Source organism: Patagioenas fasciata, chromosome 2, assembly GCF_037038585.1.
Source record: "Patagioenas fasciata isolate bPatFas1 chromosome 2, bPatFas1.hap1, whole genome shotgun sequence".
In the NCBI taxonomy this organism is placed as follows: domain Eukaryota; kingdom Metazoa; phylum Chordata; class Aves; order Columbiformes; family Columbidae; genus Patagioenas; species Patagioenas fasciata.
In genome coordinates this window covers 159,950,260-159,975,039 of record NC_092521.1, presented here as the reverse complement: position 1 = coordinate 159,975,039, position 24,780 = coordinate 159,950,260, and the positions used below count along the sequence as shown (strand labels likewise).

Genomic DNA, 24,780 nt, shown 5'->3' with positions numbered 1-24,780 from the left:
ACCAGAAGGGTTCAACACAGGTTTCAGAGTGATCTTCTCTGATCCCTGGCTATTCTGTTGAGCAGCTGCTTCAAGAACTAAGAGAACAGCTATTGCTGAACCACTGCAGGGGTCCAAAAAACAGTTGTGGTATGGCAGCCTGACACAGGATGGCTCAAATTCCTTATTGTATCTCAATATGATTCATATATAAGGATATAAAGAACCTCTGGACACCCTTCAAGGGCATCATTATTTAGCAACTTAAAGTCAGAGTGGACCTTTGCCTCCCAACAAAGTAAGCTGGTGGCTGGACCTCCAGTTTCAGCTTCGGCCCCCCTCCCTTTCACCAGGACTTTTTACTCAAACACGGTTTCCACACTGCTGACCTACTTGTGGACATGTTTTCTGCTCACATCAGTTTGCCCAATTTTGTCAGTCTCTTTGTATCATAAAGCTCCCTCTGACAACACGATCAGATCTTTCTTGCAACCACCCACAAGACCATATTCTTCCACTTTTCACAGTTTACAGCACGTGCAGGTCACACAGAATCACAGAATGTGAGGGATTGGAAGGGACCTCGAAAGTTCATCCAGTCCAATCCCCCCGCCGGAGCAGGAACACCCAGCTGAGGTTCCACAGGAAGGTGTCCAGGCGGGTTTGAATGTCTGCAGAGAAGGAGACTCCACAACCTCCCTGGGCAGCCTGGGCCAGGCTCTGGCACCCTCACTGAGAAGAAGTTTCTTCTCAAATTTAAGTGGAACCTCCTGTGTTCCAGTTTGAACCCATTACCCCTTGTCTTATCATTGGTTGTCACTGAGAAGAGCCTGGCTCCATCCTCGTGACACTCACCCTTTACATATTTATAAACATTAATGAAGTCACCCCTCAGTCTCCTCCAAGCTAAAGAGCCCCAGCTCCCTCAGCCTTTCCTCACACAGGAGATGCTCCACTCCCTTCATCATCTTTGTTGCCCTGCACTGGACTCTCTCCAGCAGTTCCCTGTCCTTCTGGAACTGAGAAGCCCAGAACTGGGCACAATATTCCAGATGTGGTCTCACCAGGGCAGAGTAGAGGGAAAGGAGAACCTCCCTGGACCTACTGACCACCCCCCTTCTAATCCACCCCATGTACCATTGGCCTTCCTGGCCACAAGGGCACAGGGCTGGCTCATGGTCATCCTGCTGTCCCCAGGACCCCCAGGTCCCTTTCCTTACACTGCTCCTCCAAATCTCTCCTCTACACCTGCTGAAAACTGGCAACCATAATTTTAATTCCTCCCTCCCTTGCTAATTATTCTCTGCCTAAAAGTCGCTCAGCAACTCTTCCTCCTACCCCTACAGGGGCTCTAGGCAATGCAGACCATTTTCCCTCTCCATCCTTTTCCCTTCAACCTCCCATCTCTTCTCCAGTTCAAGCACACTGTGGCTTCTCTCCTTGTCTCCAGTTCCTCTACAAACACTGCCCAGCATTCAGGCACCGACACAGTTCTGAAATGCTGACTAGAGATCTGCTGCTTCAGTTCTGATGTCATTACTTCTGCTTTACTCCCTGCAATCACAAACTGGAAACATTCTGCCTGGGATAAGTTGACAACACTCTCCAGTTGCATCCCTTTTATGTCTGAATAACATCACTTCAAAATAAGTTAAGAGGGCTGGTATTTTCCCTGCCTGTTCCGGACCAATCTCATTCTGCTGCAGCAACAGTTCAAGGTCTTAATAAACCCAAAGTCCTCTCTGTTACCTTATTTCTTTATTTACACTGACACCCTTCACCTGTTGGCCGTTCCCCACCCTGGGCCTCACCTTCCATTGTGAGCTAACCTGTAATAGCACCATCCTCCAGATACGTTTTTAAACACTCTCTAATAAATTTCTAAAGCACAAATAGTCTTGTCCAGGTTCTTATCTCATATCTTGATCATTTGCCTACAAAAACTAAATAGCACTTAGGTTGCTGGCACACTAACGCTACTTCACAGTCAAATCTCATCATTTCCTTATTTTCCATCCAGCAATCTCAGTACAAGATAAGGTAAATTTCTTTTCCCACCCAACCTCACATTCCTACCTGAAAACCACCATATTAAAGAGTATTTCTCGAATTTTCAAACTTTTAATAGTTTCATTTTGGAGTATTAATACTGATTTGTTCAGTGCAGTCAAATTATCAGTGAGGCATCCAAGTGTTTCAAAAACTGAGTTTCAAATGTTTAACTGCATGCTTCTTTCACACACATTTTTGCATATAAGACATCCCCACTGTGCTACGCCTAAACTTTTATCTTTGATAGCAGTGCCATAATGTGCATGTGGTAATATTTACATGTCTTCAAACATATAAATATCTCAAATCCCGAGATTAACCACTATAGACCTACAAACACTGTTTTGTGACAACTTCTACTTACTTCAAGTGCCTACATTATGCACGTCAGTTTAATTTCTCAGTGTCTTTTAAATAAGTCATCACAATACAGGGGTTTTGAGAAAAAAAAAAATCTCATCATTAGAAAAATAAGCTTTTGTCTGATGCATTCCTGCCAAAAATGTCTAAAACATCTGTTTTACAGAATGACTAATGACTATGACTTAAGAAAAGGGATTGCTATAGAGCTCAGTGGAAAAAGTCTCAAGAACTTCAATGGAAGCAGTTGAAAAACTAAGAAAACTTGAGTTAATCTGATATTTTCTTCTTTTCCATAACTGATTTAGGGGTCTCTGAGGAAAAGCTTTATTCAAGATATATGTTGTTTCCTTCCCTCGGTATAAAAATCCCAAGCTCAAAACGCTGAGATTCGTGGAAACCTTCCCAACAAAGTCAGTGCGATCACATTAGGTCCCTGACACTTCAGTAGAAATTGTGAATCATATTTAAGTGCTGTTGTAGTTCCTCCTTAAAAGTAGTAGCAAACAACAGGTTGCTACACAAAAGGGTATTTTACAAGAGGGGAAGGCAAAGTTTCAGATCAGTCAAAAGAGTATTTGAAAAGGATGCAGCCAAATTCTTAAAAGCTCTATAACATTAGCTTTATTTCAAACACACACAAAGTTCAATGTCAGTGCTGTCTAGCCAATAAATCAAATTGGGAGACGAGACTTGTTTGGACTAGCAATGAAAAGTTAGAAGGGATTCTCCGAGAAAGCCACAAAGCAGCTCATTTAAGGTCAATTTAACGGTATTATTCTGTTTTTCTTCCAGCCCCGACATAAGATTTCAGTACCTCAAAGGAAATTGTAAGAGTATCTATTTGCATTCCCCCTAGGTGATTGGCAGTTCAACACCAATTAGTTCAAAATTACACTGTTACTAGCGTGCAATAAAAACAACACCTTTCATCTTTCTTACATAGGTAAGGATACCTTCAGAGCCAATAACTTTGATCAAGTAAGTATTTTTGATCCTACTCCACCCCTCTCTTTGGATTCAGGAAAACTAATAGCCGAAGGCAACTTTTTTCTTCTAATATAAAAAAGTCCCGGCTTTATTCTTCGACTGTAGGAGTGATGTGGGTACTGAAATATAATACACTGGAAACAAACATTTTCCCAAAGCCCAATATCTCTTCAATAGATAAAAATACTGGGGTAGATAACACGATCAAACTTTCCACCCCCCTCTCTGATTTTTTGTTATAAACTGTAGACAAGGGAGAAGAAAGAAAATCCATTTCCAAAAGGAGATATACACTTTCACACCTAGAGTTATTTTCAAATATGAAGAGTTTCAAAAAACACTATCAATTGCATCACTGTCACAACAGTTACATCTATATTAATCAGTATATGAATCAAGAAGGGCACCAGCTCACACAACTGAACATTTTTCCTCGTCTGAAAGGACGGGCTTTGCCCAGCCTGTTCAGGGGGAACAGTGATTGATGCTACACCCCTCCTGTGTCCAGGCATTGTCAGACAAAACATTAATTAGGACAGAGCAAAGCAGTGTTAGGATTGTGAGAGCCATTATTCCACCAAGAAAAAAAGACAATCCCCAAGTATTGCTTAAGCCTGTGCTCCACTCCTCTTCGGTTCTAATAAAAATTCAGCTCTTTGCACATGTAAATAGTGTACGTATTTCAGAAATGTAATAACATGATAAGCATGAGTCTTTCTAGTTCTGGCTAAAATGGTATCTATTTTTCTAATATGTACAGATTATGGCAGAAAGACTTCTGGCAGAGAAGATGAAGCTTTCCACACTTACCACATAAGAACCATACTTAAAATTACTTTAATTACTCAGAAGTCTTGCGTAGTATCATCTTATGCATATAACACATTGCCCCCCACCTACATGCTATATCCAAGTTTAGCTTTTTATCTGCTTTTCAGCTTAAGTCTATTAATTTTCTCTGTACACCAAACTATGGGTTTTCAAGCATTCCTTCAGATAGTGGTGTCAATACCATTCCCTCAACATGCAAAACAGCAGAATTCCGACCCCTCTCCTGTCCGGACAGTTAATCCCCACGTCTTTCCCCTCTCAAGGACCAGCTGGCGAGAGCTGGGTGTAACACGGGTGCGTTGCACTTCCACTTCACATTCAACACTAACCCATTCGCAGAAAGAGAACCCAGTCTTTTGGCTACAGGTTAGGGGAGCCACCTGCACATCCGAAATCCAGATCCCATTAGTAGATGCCTCCAAACAATGTCCACCTCACAACTAACTTGTAATATAAACAACTGTTGCACAGACTTCTACTCAGAAAAACAGCAACTATCACCTAAATAATCACGTTATCCACCTGAACAGTGGAAACCACTCCGTACTACTTCTAACAGATACTTGAATAAACTATGGGGTCATTTTTCTGTATTGCTTTTCTTGTACATATGCACAATCTCCATGACAACTTATAATATTCAGTAGCAAATATTGTACAGTTGCTAGCTAACATCAAACACACAGAACAATTATAATTACCCCATCACAGCTTCAAAGACATTCACTGCATGCACCTCTTTGTGTGTGTGCGTTTGTATATATACATGTGTCAGCATAAAAACCTAAGCTTCCAAAATACCAAAGGTGAACATTACTTTAAAACTGAAACCACGGCTGATTTTAGCACAAAGAAGTCACTACTCCTCCACAAATTTTAAAGGCTGAAATAAAGACGACCACCATGATCTGCTGTTATCAGAAGCACTTTTCCTGACCAAGCAACTTTGAAAGGAGACTTACTGAGATTTGAAAGAAGAAAGGATTGAGACATATGACAGAAGACTGAAGAATAAGAGAGAAAGGCAGGAAATGGAGAAAATTAAGACTAAAATACGTCAAAAGACAACACAACAATGGATATGTCATGACATGAATATTCTTTGGTTTTCCAACCTGAAGCATTTGTGTAAATTGTGGATGGATGGCTTATCCATGCAGTCAAAAGCAATTCAGAGGAGAAGGTGGACAACATAACTTCCAGGTTTAGAGAATTGATGATGTTCATAATTGGTGCCTGCCATGCTGCAATACTCACTCTCTTGGAAGCCAAAACTTCCTACTGCTTTTAAAATACTTCAAAACAGAAACACCTTATCAAGAAGTGCAAAATTGCAATACTAAATACAAGAAGTCTAAAACATTTGTATAATAATTCATTAATGGAATTATTAAAATTATAAAACTCAACAAATAGCTCCTAGAATATAAAGGGCTGCTTTGATGTTTAGTGAATTATTACTCTAAGATTCTAAATAATAATGAAACAGAAAAAAATCATCGAAATAAAAACCCAAAACTCCTAATGCAGGAAGTTGAGCCTCTTGCTAATATAATTCCATAGTTCTTCAGACAAGGCTAAAATAGCCATTTACCAATCCAAACTATTTTGTAGTAAGGGTGGTGGGTCTGGGTCAACTATTCAATTTGTTTTCTCAGTCTCAGAATATTCACATAGTAGAGCTGATGAACACATTAAAAACCAAGCCACACACACGAGCCAATCTTGAACAGCACACCGAGCAACAAAATGTAAACCTATAATGCTTGTTACATACTAAGATGATGAAATTTTGTATTCTGAGGGCAAATGTTCTGTAACAGTGAGATTAATACTCGTGACCAGAACCACTCTACTCCAAATACTGCATTTGAAGCAGTGTCAGAACAACATACCATTGAGCTTCCTCTGAATCGCTTCTTCCTCTAAAGTGATGATATACATCTGCTCATCCAGGTCTTCAAGGATCTGTATTTGGAAACAGAAACACCATCTGAGCATCAATCACTTGTTTTACTGACTGCACTGATCTAGTCAGGTTTGTTCTGTTCTAGTAACCTCTATTTTAAATATATATAGTCTACAGCTTTACAACACTGATACTTAAAAGAGCGCCACAAAAAGTTATTCCATTTTGTTACAGATCTATGTCTTTACTGTAGGTAAATTTTTGTTAAGCTGTCATTTCAGGTTAAAGCTCTTATGTTCAGTTTCAGTCTAAAGAGACTTAAGGAACAGGGGAAGGGACCACACATCTGACCTATATTCAAACCATTCAAAACATTCAAATATTTTCTAGGGAAAAAAAATTAATAACCTATCAACCTTCACACTCAATTTGATTTAAACAAAAAATAACCGCAGATTTTGGAAAAGTATGTTAAAAAGTGACTTCTTAATGTAAACCAATATTTCAAGGAAATATAAATTCCTGTTGGAAGTTAAAACCAACTAAATGAAGCCTGTCTACCTTAGTATCAGGTGCTTTGAGTTTAAAGCTTACAAAGACCAAAACACTAAATATTTTCTATGTATTTTCAGAGGTGAGCTGACTAATGAAAAGCAATGCTAGGATTAAGTGCACACAAATTTTACTAATGCGAACCAGGAAACATGACAGCAAAGTCACCAGAGCACTTGCACATGGTGCAAACTTCTCCCTGTCCTCACAGCACTCAGTACAGGACCAGCAGAGCATCTCTGGGTAAGAAGTTCTCACAGATCCCACTACCGAAATCTCACCCACCTGAGTGCACCCCCAGGTCCCTCCCTTGTTATCCAGCCTTAGTTTACCTTGAATCCTTTGCTCTCAAATTCAGAACAAGCCCACACTTTTGGGGCATTTGTAAAACAAACACCAGAGGCAACACTGGCAATTTATATAGCATTTATATAAATTGGAAAAATCAGAGGAAGTCTACGCTATTAAAAAACTTCTGTGGAAAAAGCAGGCTCTTGTGCTACACAAAGGATTTTTAACAAGTACATAAATATTGACTATAGAAATTCTGAACTGAAGAGAATTCTGTAGAAGTGCAAGCATTTTGAAAGAAAGTACCCTAATGCCATTCTGCCTTCTAACAGGTGGCACACGAGGACAGATTCATGTCACACTTACCGTTGGCTTCACCAGCAACTGACCCATGACTGTAAACATCCGTGAAAGTCCCACTGGCGTGCATACTGCAGAGGAAGAAAAATTTTGCAAAACTGGGATTTGTATGTCAAATACCAATTTATTTGGATGTTCAATATGCTGTTCCACACATAACCAAGTTTAAGAGAACTGCAAGAGATTCAAACTCCAACAGGAACTTTAAAACATGTTGCTATCACATGAATTTTGAACATGAGAAGTATCTCTCCAAATGCATGACTGAATTTTTTTGTCAACAAGGAACACCCTATAATCAGGTAGCTTAATCTTACTCAAGTAATTATTTATTCAAAGCATGTGGCACCAGAGGCTATGTCTACACTAGTAAATTTAGTAGTGCCAGGATACATTCCTGGGCATTAAGACTTCATTGTGTACACCGGTAAATTCCTAGAACTATCCTGCATGAGTTGCCTTGGGCCAGTTCACACTTTCCAAACAATTCCCAGGTGCAGTTCTGGAGCTTATGCAGCCCAGGAACCGTTGTCACGAAGCAATTCATACACAGCCACCTCCTGCTAACTGCAATAGCACAGACAGAATGACACCAGTTGGCCACAGCATTGGAGAACATCTTGGGCACATTTAATCTTTTAGCACAGGTGTAACTGTAAGGGCAAGAGATGATCAAACTGCTTTGCTCTGAAGCCTATTCTGTAACTTCAGTTGATAGTAGGCTCACCTACCAAATTTTAAGCTGCTTTTCTATGAAATAATAATCGGCCCTTTTTGGCCATATCCTGTGATGGTTTCCAGGTGAGGTGCAAAGGTTCAAACCGTGATAATCAAAAATTATTAGTGGAAGTTAACAGTTTAGGGAAAACAGCTTTAAAATACCAAAGTGTGTAGGAAATGGAATTTGTAACATCATGGATGAGGATATACTTTTGTAGTTTCCATTATAATAAAGCAGTGTTGTCAAAAAAATTGAGGATTACAAACGGAGTGAGGATTACAGTTATTTGTATTAACTGGTGTTTCACTATGACTACTATGTACTACAAGAAAAACACAAGAATATTCAAAAAGGCTAACGTTTAAGCCAGTCTTCCTTTATGACAGTGGGAGGCTGCAGGAAAAAGAGAAAATAGAAAGGAAATGATGCTCCAAATCACCACTGTAATGAGCCTTTCAGCAATTAAGCCAGCTGAAGATCTAATGATGCTCGACCTCCACATCTACCACTTTGCCACTGCTATACACTGGCATTTCAGCTACACATACAACAGCTCAGAGGGCCTTAAAGAACTTCAGTGATTTGCCTGTAAAAATTACAAATAACTCTTCTAAAAATTGGCATTGAATCCCAATTATTTGGGTGAAGTGGTTCACAGTAGCCCCAGAACACACACTGCATTTTCAGCTCAGCTGAAACAAACCACAAGGCAGATGTAGGGAGTTTGTAAACCAACTTCCCTGTTAAAACAGCCAGCAGCTGTTGTGAATCACACTCCTGAACAGCCCGTATGAGACATTCAGAATCACTTTTTCACTTCTGTGTTAAACTGGATGTAAGAATCTCCACACAGATTCAGTGAGGTCTTTGTGAGCAGCACCTTCCATAGACAGATCTGCTTCATTTTGAGGAATTTTCAAAGCACCATTCCACACCCTTTCTCCACAGCGACATCCCTGTGTTAATTGTAAACCTGTAAAGCCTGGAGAACAGGTGAAATCACAATAATCTAGAATAGGAGATATTCTGTCCCCTCTCAGCAATTTTCTACAAATTATCTGGGGAGGGCAGGGGGAGCTGAAATTATAAGCGGGATTTAGAGCCTTCCATCATCTTCTCATTCCCCTAAACATGGACCACTGAACTTTGGCTGAGACCAGTTGGTATAAGGCTGGTTTTGTTTGTTTTGGGGTTTTTTACTGCATTTATTTTATATACAACCATATAACTGACCTCCAGACTGGCCACATACCAGTTTTGCAGTTACACAAGCTAATTGCACTGTGTGCCAACTTCTGTCTATACAGGAACATTTTCAATTAAAAAAAGGAACGCTTGTTTACTGAATATAGGACAAACTAAGTGTTCCAAAATAACTTTCTCTCCATACTACTGATCTCCTCCAGACATTTCATTTAAAAATTGTGTTTTTCTCTGTAGAACAGAGTTCCTATTTTTCAAATACCTGCTCCAAAAAGTTAAAAATGTAAGTTATTTTGGGTGAGGCGTGCAGTTCACCAAAATCTGTAAGATAGCGTTTGTTCACAAATTTAAGAACCCAAACCTAACAAATTTCCTTCTACATTAAAACCAACATTTTTCACACTCTCGACTTTCACAATCTTCATTTTCACAATGAAAAACACTTTCCTTTAGCCTTTAATAAATAAAAACATGCACCTTTTGGAATAATCAGGAAAATACTTACACAGAAGTAACAAGCATCCCATCAGTGATATACAGGAATATAAATACGGGAGGTAGAATTCCCAGAGATCTGTCAAGAAAATATTGAGCACAGTCTTATCTAGTTACAAATACACTACTTAACTCAAACACAACTGAATTAACTTAATTTCTTAAGCATCAAGGATTGAACAACTGTATTTTCAAGTAGAAAGTAAGAATTATTCAGTAAATGCAGGCAACTAAATCCCCAAGTATTTTAGCTTGAAAAATCATCTTCGGCTTTTACTTCCATCCCACTTAAGACATTTTTAACATACATCATGTTCACACGAGCATGGAAATTCTCAATACGCTAAAAACAGATTTAACAGAAAAAAACTTTATTGACTAAATTAATACAGCTTCTTCACAACCTGTGCGATACTCACATAGCATTTACTAGAAATATGTATAATTGAAAACATCCATTTCAGTATTTAAAATTACACTAGTGTGTTGTGTTTGTTGTTTTTTAAATTCCATACCATACAGAGACTCCATACTGGCAGCATCATTGTCTATGAGTGCTGAAGCCACCCACACGATTCCAAGGATGAGCAGTGCAAGAAGAATCAGCATTACAAGGGTTTCCAAAATGCGCGCCCTGATGCCCTGTGGACAGAAGAGGGGAGAGGGAGGACAGAACACAGCCAGCAACTTTGAATCAGGTATTTTCAATCGTAAAAAATACAAATAAATAGCAGTTCCTTCGTCCTCCATATACATTCGCATTTTATCATATAGGCAAAAGCAGAGCGTGTAATGCACACTTAAAAGGTAGTGCATAAAAAAGGAAGTACTTATGGCTTGATAGTGCCCAGATTACTTTTTTCCCCCTAAAAACCACAAAAAAAAAGTGTTTTAAATTGCATATGCCTTACAGTTCTCATTAATCTCATTATTCCATAAAGTATTCTTTATACCGTATGATTTTGCCGGAGCATTTTTAAAAGATGGATTACTTTCCTAATACTCTCAGCACAGAAAGTGGATTAGCAAATTTTTATCTATGATTCCAATCAAGGGAATGGAAAGCCAATTATGGCAAATAGCCAAATGGCCCGGCGAGCATTAAACTCCACACAGGTACAATGCACCAATTTAGTTAAAATACATTTTTCAAGCGCAACGGCTCCTGCCCGGTTCCTCACAGTCTTCAGAGCCCTCAAGTGCGTGGCCGCAGAACTGCCGGCTCCGGGGTGCCCGGGGCTGCCGCAGCCCCCACCTCCCGTCCTCGCCCCATCCAACACGGACATCTCACTCCCAACACACACAGATCACAGCTCTCCAAAGTTATAATACAGTATTTGCTCCTGCGTATAAAAATTTAACAGTCTAATAGATGAGTGTTAGGCTTGCAAATGTAAGTATATCAAAAAATAGAGCCACAAAGATGCTGAAGGGAGTGGAGCATCTCCCTTATGAGGAAAGGCTGAGGGAGCTGGGGCTCTTTAGCTTGGAGGAGACTGAGGGGTGACTTCATTAATGTTTATAAAAATATAAAGGGTGAGCGTCACGAGGATGGAGCCAGGCTCTTCTCGGTGACAACCAATGATAGGACAAGGGGCAGTGGGTACAAACTGGAACATAGGAGGTTCCACTTAAATTTGAGAAGAAATTTCTTCTCAGTGAGGGTGCCAGAGCCTGGCCGAGGCTGCCCAGGGGGGTTGTGGAGTCTCCTTCTCTGCAGACATTCAAACCCGCCTGGACACCTTCCTGTGGAACCTCAGCTGGGTGTTCCTGCTCTGGCAGGGGGATTGGACTGGATGAGCTTTTGAGATCCCTTCCAATCCCTGACATTCTGTGATTCTGCGAAACAGACAAAATTATTTCTTTTCTACTAGTGTTTTTAACCCTAATGTTACTAATTTCAAGCAACAGCACTATTGGGACACTTTCTTCAGATAACCTTGCCATTAGGGTACCATCAGATTGCTGTTCACATCACCATCTGACTTTTGTTTTTCTTCATTTGCCAGCACACACCTCCACAAGCAAACTCAACCTCTTTGTTTCTCACCCCAGCTTGGGCATATTCCACTGAGAACTCTACTTCACAGTTCAAAGCAGAAAGCTTGTTTTACTTTCTTTTTTGTCTACTTTTACTTCCCCTCACTGCTTAACACAAAATTGATTTTAAAAACTACATTTACCCTGAAAATTTTGCTCCCTACATAAGCCCTGCACCCGGCCATGGGTGAGGACCTCAGGCATCCCGACCAGGAGCTCCGATCCTCTCCATCCTCAGCCCTCTCCAGAACAGCTGAGCAAACACAGTCAAAATGGGACCTTCACAAAACTCCCCTTAAGGCTTAATTGTGTAGATTATATCCAACTCCACAAAGGATCTCAAACATCAAATTTCAAACTAAAGGTAGTATGGATAGGATATGGATTTACTTCTATAACGTATTTTGTGTACAATACAAGCAGCTTTAAGTTTGCTTAAAGATATTAAATCATCATTTTTGTAGTGCTCAGAAACTAGCTTTCAGTCTTCCATGAGTTATTTTGGAGGTGAGCATCTAAGTCAAGTAGATGTATTTGAAGATTAAACAGCCATATATTTCATGTTAAAGTTTCAAACTTGAGCAATACATCACCAGGAAACAAACAGATTCCAGTCTAATACTGAGCTCCAATATAAAGCCTTCACTTTACAACAGAAGAAAGTCAGGATCAGAAGAAAACCCAAAACATTCAGGGACACATCAACACAGATCCGCTTCAAGCTTTCCAAAACCCTTAAGGATTCCTTTCCTCTCCCAGGCAGAGGAAAACAAATCTCCCTTCTGGGTTTCCAAAAGCCCAAGCCCCATAAAGCCAACTCCTCCCTTCCCTTCTGTGAGACACAGACACAGATTTCAGCCTCTTTGACTTCAAGTTTTACAGCAACAGATTCTTCTGGACAAACCTGGAAAATACTTCATTTTACATAGCAACCTGAACACCAAATCTTCCTCCCTTGGATGGAGTAACACAGTTGTCAAAACAGAGAAACAAGAACTACATTGCGATGGAGAAATTCAAGTATAAATAATTTTTTTTTATTTCCTCCAAGTGTTGTCTGAAAACAGGTAACATCAAGATGACACAAATAATACTCTCAAATAAAGGGAGACAACCACAGCAAGGACCAGTGCTTTTGGCCAAAAGTACTATTTGCACAAATTTCAGATTTTTTATATGAATATTATTATATTTTTAAGATGCTTAAGCATGCAGGTAAATACTTAATCTCAATTAGGTGCCCATAAGGCTGCACCCTATTCAAACATTAATGTTCAAGGCACATTAGTTCATACTTACATTAGTGTCCCTGTCAAAAAGCTGGTATTTGTAAGGAATGAAAGTACAGAATTTCACACACACACACAAGAAAATTCTGCAGAATCACCAAAGGGTTGAGGTTGGCAGAGATCTCAGCAGTTCACCTGGTCCAACCCCCCTGCTCCAGCAGGGCCACCCAGGACCATGTCCAGGTTGCTTTTGAGAACCTCCAAGGATGGAGACTCCACAACCTGCCTGGTAACCTGTGCCAGCACCCCGGCATCCTCACAGGTTAAAAAAAAAACAACATAAAACCAAAAGTGAGACATAGACACCCTTACCACTTTTTTTTTTTTTGCTGAAGGTTGTTTTGTTTGTTCAAATGAAAAATGTAAAGCTGGAACATTATAATTAGTAACATCACTCATTTAAGGGCTGGGCTGACTTGAGAACAGAGGGAAAAACTGGGTAAATACAAAGAACATTTAACTTTACTTCAACGAAAGCAAAACTACACAAATCTTGAAATTCAATGCTGAATATAATTTTTTCTCTGAGCAGAAACCGCTTCACTGACATTTTGGGTTTGGCTTAACATTTCTTCTTTGAGTCATTTCAGTTCTCCCCCACAGCCCCATTGTATTACTCAGACTTCTCAGATGAACCAAATGTCACAGTGTATCTTCATGGCACAGAAGACATCCCTGCTTTTATTTCACATCATGCTTGTTGCACTTTTGAACGCATTTACTCCTCACGACTTTCTGTGCGAAAAAGAACATTCAGTTTAGAGTGTGTCGTCTTCAAAACCAGCAACAACCCCATCTAAACCTGGAGATTTCAAACCAGCTTGTAAGAGTATGTTTAGTGTTCAATGCTCAGTCCACACCACAGTGGCTGCCTTGAGTACAGAGGAAACAAAAGTACTATATGAAAAAACATGTAGTTTTGGTACACAGGATTCCTTCAAATTAACATTCTAAGTAAGCAAGGAAAAAGCCTTACAGCACTACATCTTAACGTCAAAACCAGCGATTGCCTTTCAGTCACTTGTTGATTCCTTTTACAGAGCTTTCCAATGGATTGATTAATCAGGAGAAATTGTCTCATGAGATCCTATGATCACTGCTTAACATTCCTATGGAAACTAAACTGACTGTAAGAGGAATGAGAAAATACTTTCTATTTTTAATTTTTTCTATTGTATTCAAGAAGGAAAATGAAGATGTTCAAGTCTTCCTCTAGTTTTCCTTTCCTGATGGTTCTGGCAAGTAAGAACAAGAAAAGGACACATACAACCAACCAACTCACATCAAGTTTTGCAGAAAGTTGTTCAGATCACAGCTTTGAAACCTGCATTTGACAACACAAATACTACTGCACTCCTGAGATGTCCTTCATTACAAACAGAATGCATACACCGCAATTAATTCAGTGCTTTATGACTTATTTTAATGAAATTAAGCCTGCAGTTTAGCCTGTCTTAAGGGAGCGGGGATTTTGTTTTACATCTCCAAACAAAGCGCAGATTGCGCAGGGAAGCACCAAAAGGAAACCACCGGCACAGATGGGAAAGATTTTTGTATCAAATGTCATAAAACACTGAATTAAGTGTGGTATATACAATCTACTTTAGGTGACTCTGCTTTAGCAGGTGGGTTGGACTGGATGATCTCCAGAGGTCACTTCCAACCCCAACCAGCTTGTGATCCTGTGGTCTGTCCTATTTCTTGTATTTCAGGAAGAATTCAGAAGATACAGACTGAAACAAGTTGTAAGTGTCTATACAGCTGATTAAGCTGGGGGGGATAAGGAGAACAATCTTGACACCACTATCAGTTAAAACATCACACTGAGTTTTCACTACAGCATTAACTACACAGCCATAAGTAATTCTCCCATGCTCTAAGAGCTGAGATGAACACAACCATAACCTTTAGAAATACAATTAAAAGCGATCCCCTCCACTTCGGGCTACTTTGTGTTGGTTTTAAATATGATGATACAAAAAAAAAAAATCTAAAAAAAGTGGACTCAGGCAACACAGTTGCTTTGTTTTCAGTAAGAAAAACAGCTGAAAAGCCCAGTGAAGCACAAATGACAACAACAGTCCTGAAGGGATGACAGATATCATATGGGTCAAAAAGTGTAATTATCAAGGAAAACTGTGTTAAGCAGGATGAATATTATGCCATTTGCAAGACATTTAAGACTTTTCCCACTATGTGTGTTCACATATACAACCTAGATGCTGGTTTTTAGTTTATAAGAGAACATATTTGGCAATAGTTTCTTACAGCTTTTCAATAAGGAAATTGGACATTTCTTGATAAAGGAGACAATAAGAAGTATTGGGGTATTTTCCCATTTGAAATTCTATAACTGTTTGGAATTATATAAACGTATCAGTACAAAATGCTTCACCATTAAGGCAGCACAGGTGACAAATGAAGCCCTTGCTCCACACACAGGTCCCCAAGGTTTCAGGTAGCACAGGGACCCTCCCTGGTTACAAGACTCCCAAGGACAGCACACAGCCCAGGAACCTGCTGATGCTCCTCTCGCCATCACAAGTCGAGCAAAACCTGGAAAGACTTAACACGAAATCTCCGACAACCGCCGTTCTTGCAAAGCTACAGTAAAACATGCATCACATTGTGGGAGACACGGTTCTATCTTCCAAGCAGTGACACAACCCTGTGCCAGAAACTCACAAGTTTTTTACCTTTTAGGGAAAGAATCACTAGGTAAATGAAAGCAATCAAACCATTTTTTTTGCCAATATTTGTTCTGCCGGTTGTGATTACGAGCACAAATATTATTTTCTAGCAATTTAAGCATAATTTGTAATGCTTTCTAACACTACAAGGACTTCAACATATATGTACAGATAATATTTACCAAGAGTTCTTATGTTTTAACACTGACAGAGAGAAAAACTTGGAACATGTTATTCCCTCAGACACACGGTGTGAACTGTGGGGTTGTCACATGCAAGGACAGGAGTTGGACTCGATGATCCTTGTGGGTCCTTTCCAACTTAAGATGTTCTATGATTTTCTCTTTCCGTAAGAGACAAAACTGCTGGTAAAACCAAAGAACTACAGCCTAATGCCTAACGCTAGAAAAAGCATCTATTTGCTGGAATATTACCTGGCTATAGTGGTTTTGATAAATTATTAGCTCCTACAAAATGGACCTTCTTGGAACTACATCTCTAATGTACAACATGGTGTGGCTTTTGTTAATTCTACATTTAAATATAGTTGCAAATTGTACAGGAAAAACATTTTAAAAACTATCAATAAAGCCAAAATTATAACATATATACAAAGTTTCTATGGTGCTGGATATTTGGACACAGCTCTGCTTGGACATCTTGACCTCTTGCAAGGTAGGTAAATATCACTTTTTACACCGTGCCCTGACCCACGGGGAAAGCCTGGGAAACATTTCTGCAATCACAGCACATTTAAAGTACACACGGAGCCCATTGTTTTCATGTGACAAAAAGGAGTCTTAGTAACCTTAAGATTTGTTCAGCAAGAGGCCAACTACAACAAACACACATGGCAACTTCTGCAGAAAACAAATGAGGACACCAAAAAAAGAACAAGAATTATAGCAGGTATGAGGTTGGGGATGTAACAATAACATCAATTACATTTTTAGCATGCAATACCTCCTCTTAGTTTGTGAGCATTAGTGAATAGATCAGCTTCAAGCTTTCTAACCATTCCTATGGTTAGAAACTGCATGTTCAGCAATCTTCGCTCTGGCATATGCAAGACAGTGTAGAAATAACTATTTTTAATAGGGAGACTTATTTTTCATCAGGTAACATGAAAACATGTACTACATTTAACACACTGATATTTAGTCACGGTGTCATTACCTTATGACACAAATGACTGAGTCAAAAACAGAAGCTGTAGTTTTAGGAAAACTCAGTCCATTTTAAAAATGTAGAAGTCAATGACTCAGAACAAGCTAAATAACTTTAATCAATAAATAATATATTCAGGCATCAGATTCAGGCAATTGTGAAGAAAAGATTCCTTGCCCATACAAGAACCAAAGGCTTCAGAGTGTAACCAGTGCTGTGTTTTCTCCCACATCACCTCTTCCCTCGATGAACCTTTCAAGCTCACACAACACAATAAGTGCATTTTAAAGTTTATATTTTCCACACAATACAAATGTTAAAAAAAATCATAGTCACAAAACATTCCCAGCAACTTTCAGCTGATTTTTCTGCTAGTATCTTTTCCCAAATGATTTCACAGTGGTTATCATTCTGTCATTGGAGCAAGAAGAGGCAGTAGAAATCACTTAACTGTATAGAATTTAATAGTTACACAGTCTAAGTAACAAAACCCAGACATTTCAAAGAGAAACTGAGAACTGGAGGAAAACAAAATGAAAGTTAAAGGAACTTGATGGAAAAAAACCATGATGAATTTTTGGGTCCTAGCTAGAAACATGTACTAATAAGCATCAGAGCTACACCTGCCCAGTTGGAAATGAAGGACCAAAAATCACTCAACTAGAGGTCAAAAAACGATGTGAGCAGGTGGGCGAACAGGCCATCTAACCAGGATACAGGACACTCCTCTGCCAAAGAAAACTCCAGCTTTCATCTCCAGTGTCCCACAAGAGCATCCGAACCACAGTGTTCTAGGATGTTTTGGGGTACAGATCGGTCAAACTTTCCTGTCAATGTCACCATACGCAAATAACTCACTGAAATAACCTAAGAACCAAGCTGGACTTCTTGCACACTTGCATTGCTGAGATTTGGATTTTAAAAAAATGAGTTATTTCTCACTTTTTATCCTAGGTTCTATTTAATTACCCAGTACAAGATGGGCTTCAGTGGGACTGGTGTGAGATTCAGTTATTGCCTAGCAGCTAAGATATTGTTTCAAATACTTGGATTCAAATTACTTCAGGAAAGAGCATACACCTGGCTCTTCCACATCTGGGCATCACTCTCATACAATTAACAAAGAAATAGTATATTAGAAAAACATTCCCTCCAAATTTCGTAACAGAAGTCATACCAGTTTTTCAAAATGAGGAAAAGCTTGACAGAGTATCAGCAAAAATGCAAAATAATTACAACCTATTGTTGTCAATGTGTTGTTGCTGCAGACTGTCCCTCCCTCCTTCACAGAAAGAAACTATTGCAAAAAAATACCTAATTAATTATTATATCCCTTATTAAAAAGGGCGGACGCGGATCTACCAACACTACAGTAAAAGCGCACAACCCAAAGCTTGTGGGAAGAAGGGAAGGAAGAAATGAAAGATACACATAGTAAAAAGATAACTGTCCCAACACTTCCCTTTTCTCCCACAAGTTTTCTCCCTTGTTTGGTTCGTTAGCTCAGCCCTCGTTAATCAACTCAACTCCTAGATGCTCCACTCCCTCCACCCACCCGGTTTCCCAGACTCTCTGCAGCCACCTGCACCAACACGGGAGCTCTGGGATTTCGGACACCATGAGTCTCCCTCTCATCATTGACTTTTGGATCTAAAAGAACCTTTCCTGCTAGACGGGAGTGACAGGAAGATAAAGAGATATTTTCCAACTTCTTAGTAGCTTGGCAGAGTATTAAGATAAGTAATGCGAAATTATAAAGAAACACTTGGAATTTGTGATTGTGTTTCTGGCAAAAAAAAAAGGCTCAAAAACAGAATATGACACATAGAAGCACACAGGTCACTAATAAAGTTCTAAAATCAAGGAAAATCTTAAGGCTTCTTTGGTGTCAATGTCCGTTACTAACCCATTGCAAAGGTGAATAAGTTCGAGAAGAAAGGACACTTCTAGGAATTGGCCAAAGCACCAGACTGCTGGAAATTCCTTTTAATAAGCTGGGAAATCCTTCAAAAAGCAACACAAACAAAAATACCAAAACACACACACACACAAAAACACACACACAACTCCATGGCCATAGATGGGAGACAAAATCATCTTCTTTCCTCCCCTCCTTTGTAACTGAAGCTGTTGGCTGCCTTACAAATCCTCACTAAAAACAGAATAGCTCCTTCTTGCTGTTGTCAGTTCAGAGTAACCAATTCTTAATATTGAGTAATCCTTAATGTGGAGTATTTCTAGTAATAGTAAGTAATAGACTCAAGGTCTAAATATCACACTGCTGGTTATCAGTACTAATGAAAAACCTGTTGGGTTTAGAGAGGGAATCAGAAGTGGTATTCACCTAGTTAAGCTTTATTTAATAAAGGAAGCCTGTTAGAAAATTGTTTCATGTCTTTTTATGATCAAGATACTTGTATAAAGACTTGCCACTATCAATATAAAATTATATGGCAATTTTCCTCTCTGTGAATTAAAATGACGCTTCCATTAAATCTGTAAAGTCTGGTTTTATTTTTATAAAAAGTAACTAAAGTGCATAAAGAGTCTTCAAATAATTACAATGTTTTTGCTTGTCCTGAAAGGTCACTATTTGAGATCAATGGCCACTCAAAACACCGGCTAATGTGAAAATATTAAAATATTCAAATCTTCATAAAATATTCCTCATAAACCAGCCATTTTTATACAACAAATCACCACGTTCAAATAAAAAGAGCTGCAGACCATGTTTCTTATCATTTAATAACACAGAAACCCAAACAGTGAGCTGGAAAGATGTTCACGTTGTCCTCTTGAAGAAGCCTCTAACTCAGACTTGCCAAACTCTTAGAGGCATTTGCCTTTTTCCATTGACTAAGAGAGGGGTCTACAAAGGGCATTAAGAACACTTAATCCAAACAAAATCTGAAAACTACTCATTTCTGCCTGAGAAAAGAAAATCGGGGAGGGGGGGGAAGTATTTTAGAACCCAGTGCTTCAGTTTACATCAATGATAATATGAAGAGAGCCAAGCTTAGTATTGGTAGCTGGTCCACCTGCGTCCTTACAAGTTGTAGAAGTATTTAGCATGTCTATTTTTACTCATACACAAGTTAGCACTAAAACAAAAACTGGAACATCAAAAAAAAAGAAAGCACGCTCAATTTATTCAGCAGGGAAAAATATTCACAACTTATTCCAGTTGCAGGCTTCCACCTACATGTTAAAGCTTTTAGCAAAGAGCTATGGAAATTCCACCGAACACAAGGGTGTGAGATGCAGCAGAGATGTGCGAGTTCAGAACAACGTAGGAACAGGGAGAGCAAAGTTCAGCGATGGGTTTTCTTCCTGGCTCAGATGAGGGGGAATAACTAACGCTCCAGCACTCTAATACTAATTAGTTTTACAGATTACCTACTCATATTAAGTCATATACTACACTTTCTCACAATACGCTGGAGAAGTGATGGTCAGAGAATCACATTTTGAAAAAACACCAAGCACATCTGGGATTTCTTTGCAGTGTTTTACCAATAATTACCAATAATTCCTGTTCCATCTTGTCACTCTACTAGTTTCCGTATCTCAAATAAATGAAAATGTTGCAATAACAAAGGCTAACCCAACACAATTTGCTTTTCTATCTACGTTAGTCGGTCAAAAAAATAGTAATCATAATCTCAACCCCATAAACTACAGCAGAAAGGCTCAATGATTGCTCAGCTAATGAAGCTGCAGTGAGGCAGGTAGCGCAGAAAAGCTACACTTCTCTCCTGTTAGCCCATTTTATTTCTTTTTGTAACTTACTCTGAGGCCTCTTTAAAAGGAGGACATTCTAATTTATGGAAGTGACCAACTGACATTTAAACTACTTCAATGAAACGGAGCACAGATCACATCTCATCACATCTTGATCCAATGTGTGTAACAACCAACAGCCACTTATTTCCCTCTCAGCTGTCCCCAGATACAAAACTGTTACATACAGTCAAACCATACATCTCCCCATGGTAAAATAAAAAGGACAAATTTTGCATATAATGTCCTCACAAAATGCTTCATATGCCTACAGAACCAAATTGACATTGAACCATTATTCCTCAGCAGCCACCAGTTTCTCTCTCAGAGTCACTGCTTCTTGAACTTCTTTTTATCCTGCCCTCACTGAAACATGACATGGCCCAAAGCTGAACAATATATGCCTGTTATTTACCTGTCCTGCACAGCCTTTGTTCCTAAATGTCTAAATACAGACATAAAAATGAATGCTGAAGTCTAGGCTTTGTAATACACAAACTAATAAAACCAACATTCCCAACTTCGCCTTGACCTACCTGTAGTAATTTTCACATTCTGTCTTTAACTTAATGAGTGTAAGACAAAGGTGTGAAAGGACAGAAAAACAGACATCCCTGCAATACCTTTATAGACAAATGTATTTTTGTCTTATACTGATCTACAGAACAGTTACATATTCCAATCACAGGTCCTCAAACACAGGCCATACACTTGTATAACTCTTTCCAGACTCACTTGCTGAAATATACCTGTTAGGTAAGAAATTTCTTTTTCTTCTGCAGAACTACAAATAAATGACCTGGTAGCATAAAGCTGTATTTTTAACATGTTTTCAGAGTTTCATGTAGACACTTGTCAAGGCAGCATGCTAAACCTTCTCATCTTTATTTCCTGCCGTTTTATAAGCTCGTCTCAAATTTAATATTAGACTTGCCTGTCTTCTACGTTACAAGTTATAAACACACTCTACATTTAGCTGTGTACATACCATTTCTGCGATTTCAGCATGCAAAGAGTCAAGATATGCACCATGCTTAATAGAAGACTTACTAATAAATATAGTCTTTGACTATACACCTTACATCTTACAGATTATGTTATGGGTTTGTGTAACTGTCAGTTAAGTATACTCTTATTTTAATAGAGAGAAGAAATATCCTGATGGAGCTACTTGCCAAATCAGAAGCCCAGAAGAATCAGGATTTGCTTCTAAACAACAACAACAAAAAGTCTAATAAATTTTAAGCGGTGTCATTTTAAATGACTTCAATTTAAAGAACTGGACTTCATATCTGAACTTCAGATGTTATCTTCTGTCAAAAATACAAAACTAAGCAGCAGCCTTTGATGTGACTGATTAAACAACTTTTGTCTCTGGTATTACTAAGGGAATGAGTAAATGGGTTGTAATAGAATGTACAATAATTCAGTTACATACTAGTAAATATTTCATGGACATCAGATCATTAAAGTCTCTGTTCATGCTGAATGATTTTGTAGACGAATAAATAGGAGTTTAAATGCCAAATAAACACACAATGTTCGCAGGGTAGCTCAAGACTCTTTGGTGAGCCATTACAAATGGCCAATGGGTGCCGTGGTCAGAGGTGCAAACAAGCACAACACATGAACTCAAATGCTGTTTCTGAATAAGGTTCAAGACTCTTGCACCCTCCAAATCCCTTTCCCAGAAAAATCAAGACAAATTCAGAAAACTGACTAGTTTTAATTAGCAATAATCTCATATTGGAAAGGCTTTCCAAGCCACCTTCCCCAGTATTTTGTGTTATAGAAACAGTTGCTTTCTATGGAATGCTGCTTGAGATTAGTGAAGGAGTTTCTAACAGTAAATATTCCAACACTAACATTGAGCATATGCCTGCATTGGCTTTGTCACATGCTGAAAATGTATTTTACAGTGCTCTACAGCTACAGTTTACCAGACTTCTACTGGCACACATAGCAGAACTGAGGAGTACAGTATTCCTGAAAAAATACAGAAATTAGAATTTCCATACCCACCAAGAAATGAAAAAGTGGCAGGTTTACTTTTTACTTGTTTATTACTATGTTTAGTTACCTAGAGTTTGCAAAGACAGTGCACTCGACACAACACATTAGAAACTTTAGCTTAGCTCAGTCATTACATAGTAACTGGACTAAGAAAAGGAGTGTATCAAATTAACTCAAATCTTGAGGCGATGTGGGTGCTCAGTAATGAAAAAAGACATTTCAAAAAATGCCATTAAGTGTATTTTTGCAAAGCCTCAACATTCCGCTTCCTCCCCAAATAAGTAATATTATTTTAATAAAACACATTTAAAATCCACGCTTCAACGAAAGAAGGGATCTGCCTTTGAAAGCAGAAATCACTGTATTTCACTATTAATATTTGGAAGGGAAGCTAGAAAGCATGTTTTATTTGCATGGACGAAGCTGCAACTGCACACACAGGCAGGACTGTGCAGTCCCGACAGACAAATCTTTATACAGTAGCCGAGCGCCACGCAATGAACTATTCTGGACACCGGCCCATCTCACCTGCCTTAAGTGTATGAATAAACTGCTACATTTTTAAGTGGTGTTTTTATTAAAATAAACTCAAGGAGAATTTGGGAAGAGGTATCGAGGAAAGGCAAGCAGATGGAGGGTCTAGCTGACACATAACAATAGCTGGTGAAATATTACTCTTATTTTCTGTAATAAACACCAAGATCAAAACATTATGCAAGTTAAATTTCCTTGAAAGGTTCCCAGCAGGAGTTTTCCTTTTTGTTTGTGCAGTACGCGATTTCCTCTCACCCACAAAAAACATACCAAGAATGTGCATGTGCCACTAACACTAAGCAGCACTTCCTTAATCACTCATTTCCAACAATTTATGGATGATCAGTGGCAAAAACGAGCAAAAATAATGAAAGCATGCAATGAAACCTCATTGAGACAAACCGGCTTGGACTTCCTACTCATTTCTGTGTCTCTTTAAGATGGGGGTCTGATACAAATTAGCCACTGGGAAAAAAAAGTCATCTGGTCATAAAATACAGTACAGGGTCACTTTTATGTAAGTTTGCCAAAAGGGACATAAACCAGGACAATTTCAAACTGTGACACAGGATAGAAGTATATTAAAACAATCTTTGTTCCTCCTCCATTGTGCTGTCATGTTGCTCAGCTTTATAGACATTCTGAGCACCAGCTCTGGCCTCTTCGCTTCCACCTGGTCTACCTAATTAATTAAACAAGGAAGTTACCTCAAATTTTTGTACTATTTGTTTTTATTATCATGCACTTCTTTTGATGTTCCAGGAGTTAACCTCTTAATCCACAGACTCTGTGTGTTGTGTTCTGAACATTTTGGGATGTCTGGATAATTTGGATAATTGGTCAGGATGTTGCTGTCGCTCATGTTAAACTTTATGCCATGACTTCAAGTTCAAAGATCAGTACTAAGGTAAAATACTTCATAAAGCCTTTTTAAAACTCTACATTCGCGATTACGCAATACCCAGTCATTCCAGTTTCTCACAATGCTAAATTGCACTATTTGTATTTTCTTACAAGGAAATTACTCCCAAGCATCTTTATCTTTGTCAACTTCAAACAAATACAAATTTCAGTTGAAGTTATATGAAGACAAAGCGTTTTTAAGGTCAAGAAAAGGTATAGCAATTATCTCCTCAAAAAAGCTTGTCTCCTTCACACAGCAGCACACACGTAACTTTCTGTGCACTCAGTCACACGTGGAAACATCAACACTGAACTACAAATATCACAATTTTGCTTTTTTTTGAGACAGAATGATAAAGAATGAGGCTAATTCTGACATTAAGAAATGTGGTTGACACCTTTGTTTCATAACTGTACTACAACATTTGAGAAAGTCAGTGACAAAGAACTGAAGGAGCATCTAAATGAGAGAGAGAACTTCATGCATAGACTCCACAAAGGAAGGTAAGAAGAATATAGAATGATAGGAAAATGTTTTCAATAGCAATGCAGGAGACCAAAGTTACTTCAGGTTCTCCATTAGCTGAGTTAATAACAGCAGCTAAGGTGTAACATGGCACA

At 38.8% G+C, this 24,780-nt stretch overlaps 1 protein-coding gene across 2 annotated transcripts in view; it reads right to left on the bottom strand.

Annotated features, from left to right (window-relative positions):
- Positions 1-24,780, bottom strand: part of LMBR1 (limb development membrane protein 1) — a 73,112-nt gene that overhangs the window by 14,660 nt on the left and 33,672 nt on the right. For both annotated transcript variants that reach the window (XM_065830714.2, XM_071805320.1), the window contains 4 exons: positions 10,259-10,385; positions 9,754-9,822; positions 7,331-7,395; positions 6,108-6,180 (listed from right to left, as the gene is read on the bottom strand). In XM_065830714.2, coding sequence (XP_065686786.1) covers positions 6,108-6,180; positions 7,331-7,395; positions 9,754-9,822; positions 10,259-10,385 — 334 coding nt within the window. The remainder of the gene's footprint in view (positions 1-6,107; positions 6,181-7,330; positions 7,396-9,753; positions 9,823-10,258; positions 10,386-24,780) is intronic.